Raw genomic sequence first — 16,244 nt, 5'->3', positions numbered from 1 at the left:
TGCTTCAAAGTCTAAACTGAAGAATACGAATCGTTTTTCCCTTCATAAATATGCACCAAATTGTGTTGATCTCATAGAAATCCAAATGAAATATACTTACGTTTGTGTTGTGAATATGGTAAAACGTGGAAAAGTCGTAACCTCTTTGCAAGACACGGAATGTCACCATAATTAGGCTGAAAGGTACATCTGGGGTGTTTGGTGACATCTAGTGGGAGTAACTGTACACTACAACTCGTCCAGAACCTTCCTGTGTTTCTGTTCTGAGCTGTTGACTTGACACAGTGATGAAAACAGAGGACACACACACCCTCCAGGATCCCCTCCTCTGCCACATGCTTCTGTCCAGGTCCTTCTATTTACGTTTCTCTTCTTCTGGGTCTTTCTGGGTCAGACTGGGAAGACCAGAAACATCTGTTAGCATCATGGTTCTGGTACCACAGAGCTACACAAGTCATTACGCTTTAAACGCTGATAATATTACAGACAAAATCTCCATTTGATTTAGGTCTGGACTTTGACGTATCAGAACTGTCTGATTTAGTTGTTCTCAACCGCTTTAAAACATTTAAGACTTCAATAAACACAGTAATCGTGACATTGCCACTGCTCAACTGGTTAAAGAGTCTTCCTCATGCTTTTCTCAATACAAAATGTCCATGACACAAAACAGATTTAGAATTGGTAAAAGTCTGAGTGGAAGAGTTGTAGGTTTCCCACTAGGCCTGATGTCAAAGTCCAACATGGCTGCCTAGCATATACAAACAGTTTCAGCAAAAGACATTTCATTTACACTTCTACCAATTAGTGTCTCATATCAGCCACAGTACACAGCATCGTTTAGCGAACATGTTGCTGCTGTGTCTGAAAGAGCAAAATGCAGAGTAAAGTATGAGTTTGTGTTGCTAAGAGGTAAAGATAAAAGAGGACTCACTGAATGTAAAAAAAAAAAAAAGTCTTCCTGGGAAATGTTGACTCTTTTGAATTTCTGGGACTTGAGGTAAAAGACCAGAAACAAGCTCTGACATTAACTCCTTACAAAATCCCAAAATACGTGGAACATTTTTCAACTGACTTTCAATGAGCTTTTATCTGTTGTATGAATTGATTATGACTGTTTGATAATCATGCGAGATTTCAACACCCATGCTGTGTGATGAGCTTGAAATCTTTGGTCTGACTCAACATATCAAATAAGCATAACGTATAATCGAGGACACACTCTGGACCCGGTTATCAGAAAGGATGCAAATATTTCCAAGGTTTCTGTAACTGATGTCTGATTATTTCTTCGAAAGTACAATCTCCGTTGACCCAGTTGGCAAAACATCTACTATTACAATTTCTTATTTTGTTTTACAGACAACAAAGCAGAAACTTTTAAATCTACTCTTGCACCTCACCTCTATGCTGCGAGGCAGTGTGTCTCATTGGATTTTACTTTTGGGGTATCAGAGTAAAGGGAGATGAATTTTAATGGGCACATTAAAATTCACACAATTTTCAGACTTGTTTTATTTGCAAAACAAATACATGAAGCCCCTAGTTTCTTCTTTTTTTTTTTAATCTGTCATCACAGAGTGGTCTCTTTTTGTGAATAAATGCGTCAGAATCTGGATTTGTTGTATGTTATCATAATTTATTTAAGTATCATCATGTGTCCTAAGGTGTATTGTACAGATAGTACATGTTGTGTTACAGGATGCTTATGCCTCGTCACATGATGCTCCCCCTAACAGCAGCAGCCGCAGCAGGCTGTTGTTTACTGGCTGCAGATGGATCAGCTGTGAGGGCTGGCTGCCGGTCATAAACACCAACGGAGGAAATAATAATTGGGAAAAAAAACAAACAAAAAAAAACCAAACAGCTGAGGTAAGACCGGACAGTTACATCCGGGGTTTATGCTATCTCTGGTTGATGTTCGGAATCACTGTTTTCATTTTGGTAGCTTGAGAAACGGGACAAAAGAGGTAGGTCTGCGACAAGCGAGCGAAACAAAGCCGAGACAGGAAGTGAGTTCAGGAAAAAGATTACACGAATATCGTTAGACGCCGTCTTAAATTGTAAGCTTTTGCAAATGGTTGGAGACGAGGTTTAAACTAAATATGAAAAACGTTTGAAATGAAAGAGCAAGTTCCGTTTGAACAACTGAGTAGATAGGAGATAGAAAATTGAATTACGCGATATTTGGTTGTATTTTGAAATTCACGAGCGGAAAGTAAATGTGACGCCTGCTAGCTTAATGCAGGCAGAAACCACGCGCTGCTGCGGCGGCTCGGTTCCTTTCATGTTTGTTTTCAAGTCGCTCGCGGCAGATGTTCGGCCAAATTTGAGCCTTTATCGACAGGAGGAAAAATAGAAACCCAACAATGATATGGTTGCAATTATTTAACTTCCGTATTGAAGTTAAAATGATTTAACTTCAATACTTTTTACTTATTGAAATAATTTATCTTCACTGTTAGTACTGTGTGATGTCCTAACTTTGTTTGGGGGGTTTTGGGATTTACTTCCTTATCCTGGACTGAATGTCAGTGAAATGTAAACTACGAGGGCCTGCTGTTATACATTATTTTAAGTAGTTTTGAGATTTCCTTCGAAGGCAGGTAGACAAATACAGAAATGGGTGAAGGTGAAGTTTTCCTCAGGCCAGGTTTTGTCATGTTTACCTGAGTCATGGCTCCTCATACACTCCTTTATACTCACCGAGTAGAAAAACAAATGGCACAAAGCCAGGAGGTCCCCACATCCTGAAAAATGAAATATGTACGAAATTTGATTTGATTGTTTTTCTAAATCTAAATAAGTATGAAAAATAATAATTAAAAAAAAAAAAAAAAAAAGGTTGGATTTAAGACTTTATCCGCCATCATTATTTATGTTTTAAGGAGAAAACGCTGCTATGTGAAAATAATTTGCTCTTTTATGCTGAGATGGACATAATCCCAGCTCTGTAGCTGTTTGTGTCACAGTGTTAGATGTGCCATGGACTGCCTGGTCATCTGATCAGATTAAGTGTTTATATTAGCTATTTTATCTAAACGACTAAGTGCGTACATTCATGATTAAATGTTGATTTTCCCTGCTGTGCGTCCTGGACGGAATGACGCACCACGTGACTCTGTTGTACGATGGTGCTTTAAGTTTACCTCCTGTTGCAATATGAATGTATTGTGTTTCGTTGATAAAATTGATCAAATTAAATGAATGCAATAAAGAAATCAGATTTTTGATGTCCTTTTTATTATGAAGATACGACAGGGAAAGATATTTTTTTCTTTTGGAACTCAAAAAATCTGCTCCCAAATGCAGTTTGCATAACAACAATTACTCCTTGTAGATAATCACGTTAAGTGTGTGATCGAAAAAAAACAAAACAGAACGTGCTCAACGTGCCACTTGTCTGGGCAACAAACGGAGTCCAATAAAACACAACCTGCAGTTATAAAATAAAACAGCAACCTTTTGAAAAGATAAAGTATATAAAAACTAAATCAATACAGTTTAAGTATGATTTCTGTGCAAATGCCAAGCAAGTCAGTGCAATGGTAAAACATAGCAGCTTCCTTCTCTTTTGACACGCAACCAACACAACCATCCTCGGACCTGAGGATGTTAAACACAATAATATCACTACGAGTCATTCTAAATATATACTGACAAAACTCACTAATCAATTTATAAAAACAACCACTTTGTTACTAAATATGTGTTGCCAGGATTGTGTTCTTACGTGTTTAATGTGACTTCTGTTTACGGACATGTAAGATGCAACTTTAATCTTGACGCGGCAGCTAATGTAGCGCCTTCCCTGGAAATGTCTTTCCACATTAATTTTCAGACTATAAGCCGCTACTTTCTCCCCACGTGTTGACCCATGCGGCTTTTATATGTACGTTTCGGGTTTTTTTCAAAACATTTGTAGGCGAGTCTTATAGTAAGGTGCGCTCTATAGTCCGGAAAGTGCGGTACTCTTTTTGTTATTTGACAACTTCTCGCTACAGAGCAAACGTTCAGGTAATTCTTCCGCATTGACAATGAATACAGATGATTCGGTCCAAGAATAGTAGAATCTCTCCTCGGCTATTTTTCTCTTTTCCCCTTTGCTCTCGATGGCCCACCACACACCCGTCAGTTTGTTTACAGCAGCCACCTGCTTCGCACCCCGCCCAGCTGGAAGAAACGTGTTACAGGGTTTGACGCAAATCTTTGTTGACGGAAATGTTTATATTTTATATTTATTCTACACATTTTTATAGCATTGGAAAACGTTAAGAATGACTGTGTCATGTTTGTCCTCCTACAGAAACCATATTAAAACAAAAAATTATATTTCCCACCTCCATCTTTTTCAATTTTCAAACATTTTGGAAAAGCTCCAGGGAGCCACTAGGGCAGCGCTAAAGAGCCGTGAGTTGCCAACTCCCGGATTAACATGTCGGGGAACAATTTTTCTAGACATGTTGAGCTATAAAGAACATTAAGACCATGGCCACCAATACATGTATTAAAAGGTATAGTCAAAGTCCAAACTTAAGTAAAATTGAGAATCTGTGGCCAAAGTTGGAAAATTCATATCCACTGATTCTCTCCAACCAGTGTAGAGCTGGAGCTATGTTGCAAAAATATAGATATTTGTATCCTGTATATGGGTCTGCTGTTCACAAATAATAATAACAGTAACATATATATATATTTATGTATATTTGTGTATATATATATATATATATATATACTGTACATATATATATATATATATATATATATAAACATTTACCACACTGTAAAAGCTTAAGGAACAGACAGAGTTTCAAATAAAGTGGTTCTTCATTTGAACAGGACGCAACATTGAACAACACATTGGGTCATTGAAGCCTTCTCCTTAGAGTTGACTTTTTTTTCTCCAGAATGAGCAATAAACAATGTAATCAGCTTCCTGTTTGTATCCAGGAGTTATTTTTGGTACTGTTCCTCCCCTCACCAGATTTATACGGAACACTGGTGAGGGGAGGGTGGAAACATGATGTTCTAAGCTCAAAACTTACAGCATCAGGCACATGCCATGGCTTGTCTTGCTAACGTCTACAAAGGCCACGCCTTTTCTGCCTGGTGCATTTTTCATGTCTACATGACACAGATTTGATGAATGACAGGTGAGCCTTATAAAAGCATCTAAAACTACAGTGTCTTCTAATGTTTTAGCAAAGATGAAAGTTAAAGTTCAACGGTATGCACAGCTCACCTTCAAGACCTCCATTTCTTTTTAAACACTGCTGCCCCTTTTTGGAGTACAGATGATACAGGAGGCCTTTTGTTGCTTTCTAAGCTGCTACTGAACATTTCAGCTCTGTTTTAATAACAAAGACTGTATTTCGGATCTGTTGGACAGGTCGTGCCCAAGGTTGTCAATTAGGAACAAGGAGGTAGGATCATCCTGGCGCAGGTCCCACTGGTTCAGCTCCAAGACCACCATCATGGCCGACGGTGAAGGAACCGACAAGTCGTATTGCAGTGCCAGTCAGTCTTCCTCTCATCAGGATCATTCCAAAGAACAAATGAAGCTCAAGAAGGAGATCTCGCTTCTCAACGGGGTCAGTTTGATCGTGGGAAACATGATCGGCTCTGGCATCTTCGTCTCCCCCAAGGGCGTGCTCATCTACAGCGCCTCCTATGGGCTGTCTCTAGTCATCTGGGTCATTGGGGGCCTGTTCTCGGTTGTTGGGGCCCTCTGCTATGCTGAACTGGGCACCACAATCACCAAATCAGGGGCTTCGTATGCATATATCCTGGAGTCATTTGGTGGCTTCCTTGCATTCATTCGTCTGTGGACGTCACTGTTGATCATTGAACCCACCAGCCAGGCCGTCATAGCCATTACGTTCGCAAACTACCTGGTACAACCACTGTTCCCAACTTGTGAGCCCCCGTACACAGCATCCCGCCTCGTCGCTGCTGCATGCATATGTAAGTACCTTTAAATCGTGCAATGTCCCTCTGTTGTTTGCTCATGTCCTTGTTGGGTTATGTGTGAAGTTTTCCTCTCTCCTCAGGTTTACTGACATTCATAAACTCTGCTTATGTAAAGTGGGGCACCCGTGTACAGGACATCTTTACCTATGCAAAGGTGGCGGCGCTCATTGTCATTATCATTACTGGCATTTTCAGGCTGTGCCAGGGTGAGTAGAGTTATGACATGACAGTCATAACGCACTAACACCTCAATGTCCGGACAGCAGACCTACTACCTATCATTGATGACACCATTGCTAATCAGTGTCATTTGCTTTTTCTTCTCTCGTCTGTCTGTGAGGGTTAGAAAGCTGGACAGAGAGACCAGGCAAAACTAAAGCAATGCCTCAACCCAAAAAATTATGAACAAAAGTCTAGAAAAACAGCAACGTAACAAAGTTAGTCCAACATGCTGCCACGCTAAGCAGGGCAGTTCTATTATATAAGAGTATATTTTAAACAACTTGGTAATTCTAAGTTTATAATTCCATCCATCTATGATCATACATGCTTATCCCATCGCCCGTTGACCTCTAAGAGAGGTAACAGCACCCTTTGTGATCCTGAGCATGTAGGATAATGGATTAATTCATGAAACAATAACAAGGTTATTGAAAAGCGTATGCTACTAATTAATACAAGTTGTAACCATAACCCAGGATGTATCTGTGAACACCTAAAACCAAACACTAATTTATTGTCAATTATTTAACAAATTATATTTTTTTGGTCAAGCTGATTCTAATTTAAATGGATAGTTTTTGGCTAACTGTAAATTGAGACATCATTTATGCAAACTAGCAAAATTATGCAAATTTGAGCATAACTCTCAACTCTAAGTGTTTTTGTTCAGAATCACGTAAACAAATACAGAAGAGCTTGTTCTCTTCAGGGAAAAGGAGGTTTTATATTGGCAATCTTCCCAAACGAGCCAAGCCAGTTGGCTTTCTTTTCCTCCTGCACTCGCACACTCCCCAACTTTGACATTTAACACGCCTCACTGAAGTCTAAAATGCAACTTGAGTGTGTTGTGTAAATTTACAGTCAGACATAGTCTGAAGACAATGACTTGAAGACAATGACTTGAAGACAATGACTTGAAGACAATGACTTGGCATTCGTTCTTACTGCAAACCTTAATCAGGTTACCAATAGGAGTCGTGACCTTGCCTTATGTCCACAATGTGATGACAATTACTTATTTGGATAGAGTTGTAAACAGCTTCCTTTGTTTTTCAGGCTACACAGACAACTTTAAGTCATCCTTCCAGGGCTCGTCCACAGACCCCGGTGATATTGCTCTGGCCTTGTACTCCGCACTCTTCTCATATTCCGGCTGGGACACGCTCAACTTTGTAACAGAAGAGATCAAAAACCCAGAGAGGTCATTATTACTTTTTTTTTTTTTTTCAATTCTTTGTCACCCATTCAGAAAGAATTAAGTCTGAACACTTCTAAATGATCAGGTGTGCTGCTGTTATAGGAACCTACCGCTGTCCATTGCCATCTCCATGCCCATTGTCACCGTCATCTACATTCTCACCAACGTGGCCTACTACGCTGTTCTGGATGTCAGTGCCATACTGGCCAGCGATGCTGTGGCGGTGGTGAGCTAACAGTCTGCGTCTGATCAGGATATATTGATGAGAATATTTCCATAATGTCACCTCCATGTGTTCTCCACAGACGTTTGCAGATCACACGTTGGGTGTGATGAACTGGATCATCCCCATTGCTGTAGCGCTGTCCTGTTACGGGGGCCTAAATGCTTCCATTATAGCTGCTTCGAGGTACTGCGCATTTATCCACTCATCAAGTAAAAATAAACAGCATTATATATACGTTGACATTAAAACTATTCCTGTTTGTTGTGTCCAGGTTGTTCTTTGTAGGGTCCCGGGAGGGTCACCTCCCAGATGCTCTGTCCATGATCCATATTCAAAGGTTCACTCCAATCCCTGCGCTGATTTTCAATGTAAGAGAAGAAATCAACCTTAAATTAATCTGAATGGTGACACCTAGTGGCAGAAATATATCACTGCACATGTTTGAACCATGTTGCTGAAGTCAAAAATGCCATCTTAGAGCACTTTCCAAATCAAATAAATCAAAATATTCTCCACGTACTTTGGAAATGGATAAAAATAGTTTTTTGTCTTAGAAAAAAACAGCAATACAAGCAAACTGTGAATGCTTCTTATGCTATTATTGCTTCCAAATGGCGTTTAGTATGCCGGTAGATGGACATTTTTGCATTTACTGGTGAGGTATTTGGTATGAAACGCCTCAAAACCATTGTTGTACACTGTTGGAAATAAATAAGGAACTTTAAGGACCATTTCTGACTGTAGATTGTGATTAAATATCTTCATCTGAAACATTTCCTGTTTCTCTTGTTTCTTTCTTCCCCTGCCTGCCCAGTGCATCATGTCACTGATCTACCTCACGGTGGAAGATGTCTTCCAGCTCATCAACTACTACAGCTTCAGCTACTGGTTCTTCATGGGTCTGTCTGTCGCCGGGCAGATCTACCTTCGCTGGAAGCAGCCTGACAGACCCAGACCTCTCAAAGTAACATTATTGGGTCATTTATCTCAATTGGGGTTGATTAGAAGAGAAGAGATGCGATTAAAGCACAACCTGGTTGAACTAATCAATATTAAAACAACATAAACAGAATTTTTCAGTCTAGTTTAAAAGCAGTTATGTGATTAACGCCAAGTGCTTTATGACATGTTTTCTTACAAATAGAACATTCTTACTCTAGCCCCCCTCTCTCCTGTTTTCCCTTCTGTAGCTCACACTGTTTTACCCCGTGGTGTTCTGCCTGTGTGCTGTCTTCCTGGTGGCAGTTCCTCTGTACAGCGACACCCTGAACTCCCTGATCGGGATCGCAATCGCCCTGTCTGGTGTTCCCATCTACTTCCTGGGCGTCTATGTGCCGGAGTCCAAAAGACCTCCGATTATCATCAAGCTGCTGCGTGAGTACGCCACACATCCTGGGATGTTTTACAATTCATTCATGAGCAACAATATTCGACTTTTTGGACAAAAAATATAACGGAGTTTTTATTTTTTCTAAGTAAAATCGATTTCTATATATTAAAAAAGAGTTAGTAAAAAAAGAGTAATGTAAAATAAATGATTATGTAGATACTCTGCACCTAATTCAACAGAGGTCCAGCCGAATGGTGCTAGTGGTCTCACCATGAGTGGAATAGATGCTTCCTGAGTGAAGTGCCAGTGACAGTAGCTGCGTTTTCCATTGACCTTAAAATTGTGCAAATTGGAATTATGAAAATAAATGCACTAAATGGAAACGCGCTAATTTTGAAAAAGAAAACAAGAAAAAGGTGCTAGGATGAGATGGTTTTTCAGCTGTATCAAATTAGTGTATTTGGTAAAACTGCAATGGAAACCCATTTCTTGCATCATGTGAGTCATGTGATCAAGAACCAGAGTCTTTGGTTGCCACTAGAGACAAAGAAAACGAGAGGAAGTGATTGGCACTGTATATTTTTTTATGACGTATCACGTGAACTAACTTATTCACTTGATTTTAAATATGTTTCTTATTTAAGGGAAACACTTTTATTGTAAAAAAAAAAATAATAATAATAATAAATGTTGTTGATCATGACTGATTTGTAAAAGCAATAGAAGGGTAAAACATGCAATTATAGGCACTATCAGATATTAGAATATGTCAATATGTCCGGTCTGCTAACATGTCTTTCTGCAGGTTCTCTGACGTTCCTCACCCAGTACACCTGCTTCTGTGTACTGACAGAGACGGACAAAAGCCAGTAGCCTGTTTCTCCACACAGGGAAACAAGCAGCTCTCATCTTTTGTACTCTTCACCATGCTGCTGCCACGCACTGAAAATGCTACCATACGCAGATTTATGTAGGGAGAAAAATACAGCATAATACATAATACAGCATGACCCATCATGACTTACTACAGTCACACTGGTGGCTGAACATACATTATGCATTTTCTAGGAACACAGTGCCATTTTATAGCACACCAAAAAAAACCAAACAAACTTGAAAACGTTAAAACACTGCTCTGGTTATGTTCTTGATGAGGAACTGTCATGATATAAAGCTAAAAGACAAATATGTATTAAATATAAAGAACTGCTGAAAACTGTTAAAGCCTTGCAAAAATTTTCACACACTATTTGATAACAGTCAAGTTAGCTATTATTTCTCCCCAAATTCAAATTAAATGTTTGTGGTTGTAAAGTGATGTGTGAAAAACAATGTAAAGGCAAATTCTACTATAGTAAGGCACTGAGTGGGAATGAAATTAAGGAAAATTGTCCAAAAGGTAAAACATACAAGTACTTTTCTATTGTTTAGCATATTGCTGCTTCCCATTGAGAGAAGCCTCTTCCTTTTATGTCGAATGGCTGGTTTCACTATTCATTGCCTTTAATTATGTAGTATTTGCACTTTATTCTGCAATAAATTGTTTCATAAATCTTCTACCAAAGCTGTTTGTTCTTCAAGCAGAGTAACAGAACAGACTCATGTTTATTTTCAAAGCTTTCTTTGTTTACACATCTACATATTTACAGAAACTTTTAATTTCAACAAGCATTCCAGAAACATTCCCAACTCCAAACTGGATTTTTTTTTTCTTCCCCAAACCACAAACTCACACATCCACAACAGAAAGTTACGCACCAGCCTTTCACAATATGCAGAAAACAAAACAAAACAAACTAATTCATGTATGCGCTACCATGCACAGAATGCAAACACCCTAAAAACTGCAACCACACACCCACACACGTGTCTGGAGACGACTCGCTAACAGAAGTATTGAACGGCACGAAGCGTACGAGGCATACCACACTAATGTGCAACGATTCACGTGGAACAAACACCCACATACGGATTCACTCTAGCACAGCTTAAAAATAAAGACAGACGCTGGGGTTCCTTCTGGAAACGCCTTCCCTCCCTGAGCCTGTGTGTAGCAGAGAGACGACCGACCTGCAGGAAGCTTTCTGGAATTGGGACTAACGCTGCAGTACTTTGGCACACCACACCAACGTTGGGGGATCTGAACAGTTAGGATTGTTTTCCTTTTTTCTTATTCTGCACTCTGCTACACAGAAGCTCGTAGAGCGAGGCATCTTGTGGAAAAGGAAGCTGGAAAGTTGCGGTGCAGCAGTCAGTCAGAATCATATTTGTCTTCGTCGTCGTCTTCGCCGCTGCAGCCCAGCTCCTGCAACACGTCTTTCTGGTAGCGCTGCCAGTCCCTCCTGCAGTAGGAGTGCTCCTCCTCCCAGTAGTCTGGATACAGAAAAACAAAAAACGAGATGGATGAACACAATCAAAACTATACTAGATTGATACAAAGACATTCATTGACTCAGTGTCATTGTTCCCTGAATTGCTCTGATAGTTTTCAGTCGGTTGTAATGAGATTGAAAGTTCCACTTTGGTCAATCACAGAAGTTTTGAGGATCACCAATTTTTTTTCTTTTTTGCAAATTTGAGATAAGCTCTTTATATATTATATTTAAGTTACTTATTGATGTTTTTATTCTATAAGTAGTCATCTCTGGATGTGACTGGTGAATGTGAACTCAGGTGTTCAAAAATGTGATAAATCAGTTTATTATTCATTTAGTAAATGTGCGTATTACAGTTCACCTGACAGCCAAGTCTGTTGGTCATATTTTTCCTTAAACATTTTTAAAGAGTGTTTTATATTTGCTCTATCAGCAACATGTCTTCAATGATCTGAAACATTGAAATGCAACACATCCTGGGACAGCTGTGGGTTCCACTCCAGGATCCCGTTGCCTCATTCTGTCTCGCTCCTTGGCAATGAGTCCATTAAAGTTCGACATACTTGTCAGCGAATATACAAGAAACCTAAAAAACAGGGCAGTTCTTTTATACACAACTACATATTGTAACTTTATACAAACTGTAATGTGCAGAAGTAAAAGAGCAAAGGACTGTTTGGAGCGCAATATCTATTAGCCATAAAAGCCATAACTGACTATGTTGATAATGTCTAAGAGTTGGAATGACAGATGAAAAAATTGAATTATGAAAGAATGGATTTATTTTACAATATTTAACAATATCACCTTTTTAGAATTGCTTAATATCCTGCAGCTTTAAAGAGTTAAACTTCATTGAGACAGAAAGGTTTTATCCACAGCTACATTAACAGATCCTCCATCTCTGGTTTAATGTCACCATAAACACCATCAGGTTTATGTTCATGAAAGCAGATTTTCATTAGAAACAAAACGTAAAAGCCGTCAGCACACAGGAGCAGAGCTGAGGTTCCCATCATCTCAGCACTAAGAGGCCTACCTCCATAGCGCTGCTCCCTGTCGCTGTCTGAACCACTGTCCTCATCGGGGTAGTCATTCCTCCAGTTGCTTTCTTCATTCTCGTCGTCTTCATCGTCATAGACCTCCTCTTCACGGACCACCAGATCTGGAACCTGAGGAGGAGGAGGAGCGGCGTTTATGTGGCAGCATGCTGAAGGCTGAAAGCTGCACACTCAAATCTAAAATGTTCACATTTGGACTAAAGTTTGTGAATAAATAACGCTTCAAGGAGTTCTATTGTTAAAATGAAAAATTAATATTCTACAAATCTAAAACAATACTGGGTAATGTAATACTAGTTACTCGGTAATAAAGGCAGCAGCAGGGTAAGCCCCTCTGCAGTAATTGAGCCCATTTCTTCAGTCACTCACTCAGATTTCAGCACTCATTCATCTGTCCGTCCATCCATCCACACACACCAGTTCTCCGTCGTCAGCATAGGCCCTGACAGACAGGATGTCCTGGATCCAGCCTAGTGTGACCGTTTCCTGGTAGTAAAGGTCGTAAACGTAGTCGTCGTCGTGCTCCCGGTGCTCCACCCCCGGCTTCTCCCCGGAGACGGCCAGCCGCTCCCGCAGCAGCTTGGTGTTGTTGCACAGAATCACCTCCGGGTCTGACGGCAGCGTCTGGACAGACAGACGGTCAGCAGCAGCAGAGACGATGATGCAGTTCAAGACAAATTAATCATTTGTGTTCATCTCCAAGCTTACTTATTTTAGTCCTGGTCACATAGAGGATTCAATAAAGCATTCTAATGCAGCAAGTTGATTACTGTTGTCATGGTTTTGTTCAATTTAATGTTAAAACTTGATAAAAATATATATTTTTAAAAGTATTACTGGTGAAAGTGAATTGATAAACTGAAGCTAATCATTAGCAGTAATAATATGATAAATATGTACAAGACATTTTGACTTAGGGTTGGGCATTTATCTTATTGTTTGTGATCAATTTCTCACAAGAATTTTCATTGTCATGATAAATTCCAATTAACATTAAAAAACCATCCATATTGCCTGGTTTGTTAATTTTACTGTTTTTCCACTGTTTGTTCAACGAAAGTATCAATAAATACTAATCCATTGGAAAAAGTAATTAAATGCGGTTAGTGCGTTTAGTTTAGTGATTCAAATCAAACTTCTTCGTGTAACTGGTGTTTTCTGTTTCAAGTGGAAAGTTTTTGTTTGTGGAGATGACTGCTGCCATAAAGATGCACAAAAATGGAATAAATACTTCTCATCACATTAATATCACAACATATTGTGATAAAACTTCATGTCCATGTCATCCACACCTAGTATGAATGCTACTACTCTAATCATAGAATACAATACAAGATATATTCTATTGACACAAGTAGAAATCGGTTTAAAGCGTTAAATATTAGCAAATACAAACATAACCATAACCCTCATATGTACAGTATGTTTAATTCAACATATCTTCACGATGACTGTTCAGGCCTCGTCTCTTGTAAAGTAGTTTAAGTATTCAAACTTGAATTCCTCCTCACCTTCCTCTGTGGTTTGTCTGGATCCTCCTCGTCCTCCTGGACCAGATCCACCACCTGGATTTCCCCCAACCCGCACCGTTTGTCCGTCCTGCTGTCCTCTCCGGCCTCTGAGGCTTCAGCCTGGGGGGTCTCCTGCTCAGCGGGCCGCAGCAGCCCCGTGCGGTGGCTGGACAGGATTCTGTAGCGTTCCTCCCTGCGGGTGCTCCACTTGGTGCTGCGCAGGTCGCCCATTATCCGCTGGGAGCTGGAGGCGGACGGGCGCAGGGCGTGGGCTGCGCGGGGCCGGGCCAGGGCCTGCCGGACCTGGGTCTGGACCGGAGCATCCTGACGAGAAGAGGATGTGTGTTGTCACCATAGCAACAAGTGTAAAAAAAAAAAAAAAGAAAAAGGCAAAAATAAATTTAAAAAATATATATATATAAAAAACCCAGACATGGTCCTTCATGTTCTTCATACTACATGAGACCACAACCACTTATTGACTTCTTCAATACATCAAGAAAGTTAAAACAACAAAAAGATACTTTTAGTGTTTTTGCGAGGAAACAATACCGACATGTGAACAGCCGCAATGACCAGACTGATCAGTTCACATGAATAAAACTAGGGCTGCATCGATTCACTTTTTACTCCTGATACCGATCTGATTAAAAAAAAACCAGCTGAACTCATTTAAAATGTTTATTTTTTTCTTTGCACTTAATTACAAGTTTATTTTATAACCCTGCACCAGTACAGCACACTGAAATGCACCAATAGCCTCACAAGCTTGGTCAAACGTGGAAAAACAACTTTAATTTGTTCAGTGAAATTAGGAGTAGAACAGCCAATGGAAAATAAATTATAATAAAATTGACAAAAACAATAGACTGCCTACCTTGGTCAAATATGTAAAACAACTGAAACAAACCTTCTTTCAAATGGTTCAGAAAGTGTAATTAGGTCATTTAAATATAATGTAAAATAAATAATGAAGCACAACGTGTAGAAACTTGGAACAGGCTCTTCTTTCAGTGAAATATTTCAAGGCTTTGTCGTTTGTAATTTAGATGACTTTGGCTTACAGAGAACAAAAAAAGGAAAGAAAAATCTGTTTAAAAAACCAAATTACATGAAATTATTAAAAGATATTCTCAACTGAAATGTGAGGCTTCTGAAAGTTGTGGGCCAATCACTGATATGTATCGTAATATATAAAATACGTGTGCATCACAATTCAATATTTTTCTATTATCCTGCGTGTATAGTTTTAACCCTCTATTATTATAGAAAAAATAACTCGTGCACGCGCTCATTTTTCTTCTTAATTAGTATAATACATGAAGACAAATGATGTAATATTTATAACCACAGTGAGAGGAAGTAAACTCATGTTGCATAAGTGTATTTATTGTCAAAATGTTTAATAAAAAAAGCCTTCTGATAATATATTTAGCATTTAAATGCTTGTAGATACAGGTTAGCTTCCCGCAGCATTAAAGGTTCAACGTCAACAAAACGAGCACTTCACTCGGTTAGCATAGCACACAGGCTAGCGACTCCGCTATGCTAACCAACAGCAGAGCGGGCTTTGTCTCCAAACACCTTACCGCTGTAAAAACACCCCTACTAATGGCCACTCAGCTACGACATCAGCTCTGTTTGTACTGCCCACTACTGGCGACTCCATATTCACGGAGCGGCCCGTGTCATGCTCACCACCGGATGCGTGTCTAGCCTGGGCTAACTGTGTGGTCACCGCGGCGGGCCTCTCACCTGGGTCGCTACAGTCGCCACGAGTTTGAACACAGAGTTCTCCACCTCAGCTTCGTCTGGCTCCGGTACCGTCTCCCCCGGGCTCTGGGATGACTCGGGCCGGATGCGCTTGCACGCCAGCAACAAAGCGTCTGCGGGGTCTGTCCCCCTTTTTCTTTTCACTCGCAGAATTGTCGTGTTCGGGTCCATGATAGCCTTCCGTCCTCTGGCGTCTGTTTGTCTGTCTGCTCTGGTTTGTGTCTGGCACTCAAAAGATCAGAAGCATCGCGAGACCTGTCACGCTGGTTCTTCTTCTCCGTTGTGTTCCTCTTCTTGATTTTTATTGGCGGTTGGCAAAAAACCTAAAGTGTCCATTACCGCCATCTACTGGCACGGGGTGTGGTTCAAAATGTCTTATTTTAAACAAGTATTATCATATTCTGTTGATCAATTTTATTTTCCAACCTCCCGTCCCCCAAAAAACAAAAAACCTAATTAAAATGTTAGTACTTTTACTATATGAATTTTTTTGTAATATATTTATTAAATTAAATGTTTAATTTCCCTAAATTCCTCCAATATTAATCTAATTTGTTTTTCATATCTTCCACATACAA

At 39.7% G+C, this 16,244-nt stretch overlaps 2 protein-coding genes across 3 annotated transcripts; one reads left to right on the top strand and one right to left on the bottom strand.

Moving 5' to 3' along the window:
- The first annotated feature begins 1,741 nt into the window (after nucleotides 1–1,741).
- slc7a6 (solute carrier family 7 member 6) lies at nucleotides 1,742–10,503 on the top strand. 2 transcript variants are annotated; one of them, XM_032560910.1, is made up of 10 exons: nucleotides 1,742–1,872; nucleotides 5,390–5,964; nucleotides 6,051–6,176; nucleotides 7,249–7,393; nucleotides 7,493–7,616; nucleotides 7,696–7,799; nucleotides 7,888–7,984; nucleotides 8,431–8,580; nucleotides 8,807–8,990; nucleotides 9,752–10,503. In XM_032560910.1, exons 2-10 carry the CDS (start codon nucleotides 5,475–5,477, stop codon nucleotides 9,817–9,819), a joined length of 1,488 nt encoding a protein of 495 aa, XP_032416801.1. In that variant the 5' UTR covers nucleotides 1,742–1,872; nucleotides 5,390–5,474; the 3' UTR covers nucleotides 9,820–10,503. The 2 variants fall into 2 exon arrangements, with proteins under 2 accessions (XP_032416801.1, XP_032416802.1); XM_032560911.1 differs by lacking the exon at nucleotides 1,742–1,872 and adding an exon at nucleotides 1,951–1,970.
- A 152-nt stretch (nucleotides 10,504–10,655) lies between these two features.
- slc7a6os (solute carrier family 7 member 6 opposite strand) lies at nucleotides 10,656–15,913 on the bottom strand. Its single transcript, XM_032560912.1, has 5 exons — nucleotides 15,649–15,913; nucleotides 13,894–14,217; nucleotides 12,800–13,006; nucleotides 12,361–12,493; nucleotides 10,656–11,319 (listed from the first exon to the last, which is right to left on the bottom strand). The coding sequence occupies exons 1-5, from the start codon at nucleotides 15,835–15,837 to the stop codon at nucleotides 11,198–11,200; spliced, it is 975 nt and encodes a 324-aa protein (XP_032416803.1). The 5' UTR covers nucleotides 15,838–15,913; the 3' UTR covers nucleotides 10,656–11,197.
- Nucleotides 15,914–16,244: the final 331 nt, after the last annotated feature.

This window comes from Xiphophorus hellerii, chromosome 4, assembly GCF_003331165.1.
Source record: "Xiphophorus hellerii strain 12219 chromosome 4, Xiphophorus_hellerii-4.1, whole genome shotgun sequence".
NCBI classification, from domain to species: domain Eukaryota; kingdom Metazoa; phylum Chordata; class Actinopteri; order Cyprinodontiformes; family Poeciliidae; genus Xiphophorus; species Xiphophorus hellerii.
The sequence above is the reverse complement of the archived record's forward strand: the minus strand, read 5'-3'. Positions and strand labels throughout refer to the sequence as shown.